This window comes from Branchiostoma belcheri, unplaced genomic scaffold (genome assembly GCF_001625305.1).
Source record: "Branchiostoma belcheri isolate BF01 breed outbred unplaced genomic scaffold, Haploidv18h27 scaffold57, whole genome shotgun sequence".
Classification (NCBI taxonomy): domain Eukaryota; kingdom Metazoa; phylum Chordata; class Leptocardii; order Amphioxiformes; family Branchiostomatidae; genus Branchiostoma; species Branchiostoma belcheri.
This window is the reverse complement of record NW_017804209.1, coordinates 2,012,987-2,019,960: the sequence shown is the minus strand read 5'-3', so window position 1 is coordinate 2,019,960 and position 6,974 is coordinate 2,012,987. Positions and strand designations below refer to the sequence as shown.

General features: G+C 45.5%; 1 protein-coding gene across 1 annotated transcript in view; it reads left to right on the top strand.

Annotated features, from left to right (window-relative positions):
* Positions 1-116: 116 nt before the first annotated feature.
* The window catches only part of LOC109481666 (uncharacterized PE-PGRS family protein PE_PGRS3-like), a 14,161-nt gene continuing 7,303 nt past the window's right edge, over positions 117-6,974 (top strand). Inside the window, 10 exon segments of the mRNA XM_019784242.1 lie at positions 117-159; positions 319-429; positions 715-771; positions 1,094-1,168; positions 1,592-1,675; positions 2,816-2,899; positions 4,857-5,030; positions 5,217-5,306; positions 5,788-6,389; positions 6,391-6,428. Coding sequence (XP_019639801.1) covers positions 117-159; positions 319-429; positions 715-771; positions 1,094-1,168; positions 1,592-1,675; positions 2,816-2,899; positions 4,857-5,030; positions 5,217-5,306; positions 5,788-6,389; positions 6,391-6,428 — 1,358 coding nt within the window.

The window sequence follows — 6,974 nt, the reverse complement described above, 5'->3', positions numbered from 1 at the left end:
CCTGATAGTGAGCAAAAACTCGCGTGTTTGACATCAGAACATATATACCGGCATTGAGAGAGAAGGTTCCACACTGCTAGCGCTGTGGCCTGGTGCCGCCCTGTTCACAAGCAGCCATGCCCCGGCAGAAGGCCCTCCCGCGGGAGGTTTCCATACAAGGTAATGCAAAGATGCAGCGTTCCAATTTTTGTTGGCTGTTTTTCTATTTTGCAGAGTCACTAGTACAGACTTGACTTCACATTTGTTTTATTTCTTTAGCCAGGAAATGGCGTTTTTCAATGTTTCCTGGGGTTTGTGTGTTTGATGTTTCCCGCTCAGGTGAGGACCCGGCGTACGTGACGCCGAACGACGCACGTGGAGAACCGGTTTACGTCAACCCGACAGGTGATCTTGCCGACGCCGAAAACGTCATCTATGAACGCGCCGCAGGTGAGGCATCGTTAAAGTTCCACGTTTTCTTCATGCGTTGGAAAACATACTAAAATCGTGGTACTTTTGTTGTGTCAATAAACGTTTAATTTCTTCATTGAAAGAATATACAGAATTACTGTACTTTTGTGCCCATGTAAGCACAAAGCATTCCGAAACATTTTATTTTGTTATAGAACTAAATTTCTGTAGCGGTGTTTCTGTATCAATTAGTACGAAAAGTGTATGATAACGTAAAAGCTGATGGAACATGGCCCAAGCTCCTCAGCTATTGTTCTTTCGCAGACGCTTCGGAAGACGAGCCGGAATACCTGACTCTGAAAGATGATTCAGGTGACAAAGGTAACTTACAGTTCCATTGTAGTCTGTTAAGGAGCTACGCTCTTTCTTGCACTCAATAAGGATGGAGAAAATCCTGAGAAGAGATTGCCAAAATTTAGCGCAAGTTCCCTGAAGTCCGAAGTCCACAGATACACGACCAAACGTTCATCATTAAATGGCAAAGGTACTCTGTGTGACTTCCAACATGGCCAAAATCTGTGAACTATACGCATGAATGATCGAGAAATACTATGAATATTTAGACGTTGACTGTAACAAATGTAATTCACCTTGAAGACTCAATGCTGCTGGAATAAAACAGCACCGTTTCCCACCCTGTCAGGTGACCAGCCGAGGTACATGACTTTGAAAGTTGATGCTTCAGAGGGGATGAAGACCGCTCGTGAAGGCGGAGAAGGTAAGGTATACACGAAGCCTCTTTATTGTGCTCGCCCAAAGCCAAACGTTACGACAACTTCTGCATAACACTACAGCCGCTGCCTAGCCACTCTTTGCCTTGGCCCGCTGTTATTAGAATTTGCTGGTAAAGACTCTGCATTAATTAATTATTACTTTAATCATTGTAAATACTTGATATGAACATTATAGACAATTATGTATTTATTGTGACAACATATCGACATAGTCCAAACGGGTACCTGCAATGTACGTAATGTTAACGTCTTTATTATCACAAATATGCCCTGCAATGTCTATGTCGTTCAAAGGGAGAAAACCTAAGGCTAAACAGACGCCCGCAATGTACGCCATGTTTCGTTTTTATTATCACAACTATGTTTGATGTTTTATTGATTGGTTGTAAATGTTGTAAATGTTGCAGGTTCTGAGCAGCCTCCGGTTGAAGCGGATGTTCTTGCCGCTGGGGATTCTGGGATTCTCAAACGCCTGTACCAACGCATGACGGGTAATTTGTCTCCATCCATATCTACTTATTTGTCGTATTTTTGTCCTGGGTTAGTATGATATACTTTGGAGAGAAAATAATGTAACGAATATCAGGCAAAAAATCAAAGCGCCTGCTAAAATGCTTTTTAAGGATGACCTATCGTATTTTATTGTTAGTCTGGTGATGCTGAATTTTAGACTGCTGTACGTGTTCGTTTACAACACAATTCAGGAGTTACTCCTGCCATGTTGTTTTATTATTTAAAGTTCAAAATAAAATGATGAAAAAAATATTCGGTTAGGGACGTGAAGCCTGCGTCCCGTGTTGTAGGACCACGCCATCACACATCGAAAAGAGCAGGGGTCCTTCCTGGTGCCACCTTAACAAACTTTACAGTCCGGTCAGACCGTCTTACACAGCTTGAACTTACAGTACAAAACTTGTGCCGTACGCCTGGAGGCACAAACCAGATTGGTCTGCTGCCCGCCGCGCGTTTTTCCGGCGACGTTTGGCGCTCAGACTGACGAGTCGGTAACTGCGCGGGGGAGGCTCGTGATTTGTGTCATTCTCAGACGTAGAAACATCGGTTTTGTATTTATACATTTTTAACCTTTGAAAATCAGACAAACAACACAGACATTACGCGTGGGAGAGGTCTGCAGAAAACTTTATGATTAGTGTGATTCTCGACAAAACTACTTTTTTCAGACATAACTTAAGTTTTTACTTTCTAGCTGACGTTGAAACGCTTAAACTCACGGATGTTTGGCCAATCATTCCATTTAGGAATATTGACACTTGACTTTACTTTTTTTCTACTGATGGCTAAAAAAAGCAAACAAGAAAAAGAGCATACCAGCGGAGTTGGGCAGAAGTTCTATGCAGTTATATACAGACAAACTGAACCCTCCGTGACCGACCAACTCCCCTGGCCAGCTACATTCTTTTACACCGATTTCTATTATTTATTCAGCCTGTAAATGAGTCTGGTGGAGACTAAAAGCCTCCTTGCGTAGGGGTAAAATGTTTTAGAGCTACTATCGTCTACTGAGCCGGATTTGTTCGATCGTCTGTTAATGACGTCATCATCAAGTTGACTACAGATGGGTTTCCATGGTAACACGTGACGTTGTCTTCCCCCATATATGGTCATGCCAGCCCTGGAAAAAGGCTTCCGGACAATTTCGATCACCCTGGGTCTGATGTACCTGGTCAACCTGGCCCTGGTCATCTACATCACAGGTGAGTCATCTACATCACAGGTGAGTCAACCTGGCCCTGGTCATCTACATCACAGGTGAGTCATCTACATCACAGGTGAGTCATCTACATCACAGATGAGTCATCTACATCAAGGGTGAGTCATCTACATCAAGGGTGAGTCATCTACATCACAGGTGAGTCATCTACATCACAGGTGAGTCAACCTGGCCCTGGTCATCTACATCACAGGTGAGTCATCTACATCACAGGTGACTCATCTACATCACAGATGAGTCATCTACATCAAGGGTGAGTCATCTACATCACAGGTGCGGCTTTTCACGGTTTTTCGCTGCCTGTTGCATCAGAAGTTGCCTGATGAAGTGTAGGTTTTCATGTCCTGCTATTGTAATATGTTGCATTTTTGTAAAAGGACGTGATTCGGGCATTTTCAGGCCCGCAGGTTCGAACTCCTTTCTTGATAAAACTCTAATTTTGAGTAAAACTGTACTCTGTTGTTGTTTCTCATTCTCCGCTCTCTTCCGTCGGATTGTGATGTCGTGTTCTTTTCTTCCTTCCTCATGTGCGTTTACTCCTCCCTCTGTGCTCTTCTCTTGTTGCTGTTTACAATTTCGTCGGCTACTTCTGATCAGTGGTGGCTTCTCCTTTTCTTTTCTGACCGAGCAGCAGGCTACCAACCCAGCAGCCAGCCCGCCCGACAGCCGAGCCGGGGGAAGGAAATTCTGACCGTCCCGAAGGAGGTTTTGCCGCTTCTTAAGTTCCTTGCAGGAGAGTTGGGCGGGACCGGGGAGACCTGGCAGCGACCCGGGAAGACCTGGGAGCGACCCGGGGGCGGGGAGGCCAACGCTTCCCGCGAGCCGCCAACTACCCCGAACAGCCTGAAGGGTACGTTATAACTGGCCTTTACCGGGCTTCGAGAGGCGGCTGAAAGAGTAGAAATTGGCTAAATAGAGAGATATAGCGAGGGAGTTGATCCGCTAGAGAGAACAGTTTGTCGCGCCCGACTGTACTCTCTAGTGGACCAACTCCTGGCCTTCAAGTTCAAGTTTCAAGTTTATTTATTTAACCAGGATATAACTCAGATCTACCGATCTGCTTTTCAGTTATTCCTGGGAACTCAAGCCAAGGTACATTTAAAAATACAGTATATCACAGAGAAAAAAATCACAATGACGTTACATTACATCACAATCAATTACACACACATGTACATATAAATCACAGTGTGCACTGCTACAGTTACAGTCACATTCAGTAAACCGGTCCCTTCACAGTCTGGTTTTGAACACAGACGTTGATGTTATTTGCCGTTTGTCAACAGCTAGTCTGTTCCACACTAGTGGCCCTTGATATTGCAAACTCCCTTTGAATGTTTCCAGGTTTGTCTTTGGAGTGTCCAGCATGTAAGGGTCGAAACTGAGGAGCTGTTTCATGGCAGTGCGTGTGCGAACTCTGAACACTGGGGGTGATAGCCATTTAAACATATTTGTCATGTAGGCAGGAGCTTTGTGGCGAACTGCCTTCGGCATGCTATCTCTCTTTTTGGCCAATTTCTACTCTTTCCAGCCGACAATACCTCAAGATATGTTATTATATCTTATACAAAACAATGTCTATCTAGTTCTGTGCCTGAATGGGTTAGGGTTAGGATCAGGCAAGGTTCTAGATAGCGTCCACGTATCCAAGGACGCATATAGTTGATTTGCCCAAGTTCTGGATGTAGTGTTAACTATCCTATACCGTGAAAGAGCACATTCTGGATAAAACTATAGAAAATCAGTGCAGTGTCTTTATCTTTAGAAGAAAAATCAACTTTAAACAAAGTATCCACGCATTACGATATCAAGGACAAGGACCTACCTGTACAGACAAGAACATGACTTCACGATATGCTGATTACTGGCTATGGTTATTACCCTGGCGTCTAAAGGCACTCATCTATGTTAATTAATATAAGAAATTTTTCACATTTTAGACGCTGGATTCAGGACTGCCACATTCACCACCCTCGGTGCGACCGGCCGTGCAGGCCCGACCAGCCTGGGTGCCCACTACCGCGGACAGGACCACGAGAAGCTGGTGACCTTACAGGATGGGATCCAGCTCTTCACCGTGCCTGAGACGGGAGACTACAGGATTGAAGTTGCAGGTTAGACTAACATCATGGTTCAAATCTATTGGTATAGATACTAAACGTTTCAAGTACACGTGAAAAAGTGTATTTTACACGGTAGGAAAGCTGACGAAACACTGACGGACAAACAGACACACGGAAAGCAATATCTCTGTTCCCGGACATTTTAAGTTACCGGTTTCTCATTCTCCACATGTCCAGGTGCCGCTGGAGGCTGGGATTCCGCCAACAGTAACAAGGATAACCGGGGCTATGGTGCCTTGATGAAGGGGACCTTCGAACTCTACAAAGGTTGGTTAAACTTTCCCTTATGTGACATATATATATATACATATATATATATATATATATATATATATAGAGAGAGAGAGAGAGAGAGAGAGAGACAGACAGACAGACAGACAGAGACACACAGAGACAGACAGAGACCGAGAGAAAGAGACAGATAGACAGAGAGAAAGAGATTTAGTTCTAATGTTTGCGATTTTGATACTCTAAAAAACTAAGGGTGCGAAAAGAGCACAAGTCAGCCATTATCGCCTGATTGTTGGTGACCTGCCAGCCATCTAATTGGTCCCCGCTACTCTGCCAGCCATCTGATTGGTCCCCGCTACTCTGCCAGCCATCTGATTGGTCCCCGCTACTCTGCCAGCCATCTAATTGGTCCCCGCTACTCTGCCAACCATCTGATTGGTCCTCGCTACTCTGTGAAATTGAAGCCAAAAATTGCATACTTTCTGTGAGTCTGAAATCTCACATTTGTTTTTCACAGGAGAGGTTCTGAAGATTCTGATTGGGCAGGAAGGAGCGGAGACTACAGGCGGCCTCTCTTCCGGAGGAGGCGGCGGGACGTTCGTGGCGAGGTTTAACAACACCCCACTCATCATCGCGGGAGGGGGAGGGGGGATGCAGTGGTTGTTCTGGCAGTATGCTTCTTGCGACGGGACGACGCTGACGTCCGGCCAGAGGAGTTATTTAGGCGTGAAATGCCGGGAGGGGAATGCAAGTGACGAGGTGAACGCGGGAGGGTCTGAGGGGCAAGGGGCGACAGCCGGGAAGGGGGACTTAGGCGGGGGCGGAGGCGGCTTCTACACTAATGGCGGTAGCGGGCGGCAGTTTGGGGCAAGGGGGTCTGGGACAAGCGGCGGGGAGGGGGGGTACGCGTTTGTGAACGGAGGTAAGGGAGGGAGAGGGACTGGTTTTAATAATGACGGGGGGTTTGGTGGCGGAGGGGGGGCCTACGCGCCAGGTAATGGGTCAGGAGGAGGAGGGGGGTACTCCGGAGGGGGGAGAGGACCATTCGGAGGACTGTGCGAGTGCGGCGGAGGGGGAGGGTCATTCAATAATGGCACAGCCAAAAGTGGCCGGAATGGAAAAAAACGACGGGCCTGGTTACGCAGTGATCGTGAGGCTGTTTGACTGATATTATGTACAAGTATATACCCCCCCCCCACACACACACACACCTACGCTGTATATGCTGCGTCGTATCTAAATTTGGAGATCAATGTTACTTAGACAGCGGGGCAATTTATTGGTGCCTAGGTACCCTTGCCTCATGTTAAATGTATTCGGATATACAAGAACATGACATTGCCAACACACATGATAGCCCTATGGTGGATGCAAACGTAACGTCGAATATTTAGTCATCACTGATCAGTCCAAAGAAGATTTAGACAAAGATTAATATTAACGCCTTTGAACAAATTGTTTCTTAGAACTTTGTTTCTTCACAAGAAGGATGGAGAACTATGACAGAACAAGTAGTTGTGTTGCCAAGTCCTGTGGTATTATTGTATGCCTCGGTCTTGTATGGATGTTGTCAATGACGTTTTGACCGTGCAACATCGTAATATTGACATTGTAAACACCTTATATTATAATGAAATACCTTTATTATATTTACCCGTTTTAGTATGTTTGTTATAAGCATGTTTCACGTGAGTAAATGAGTAA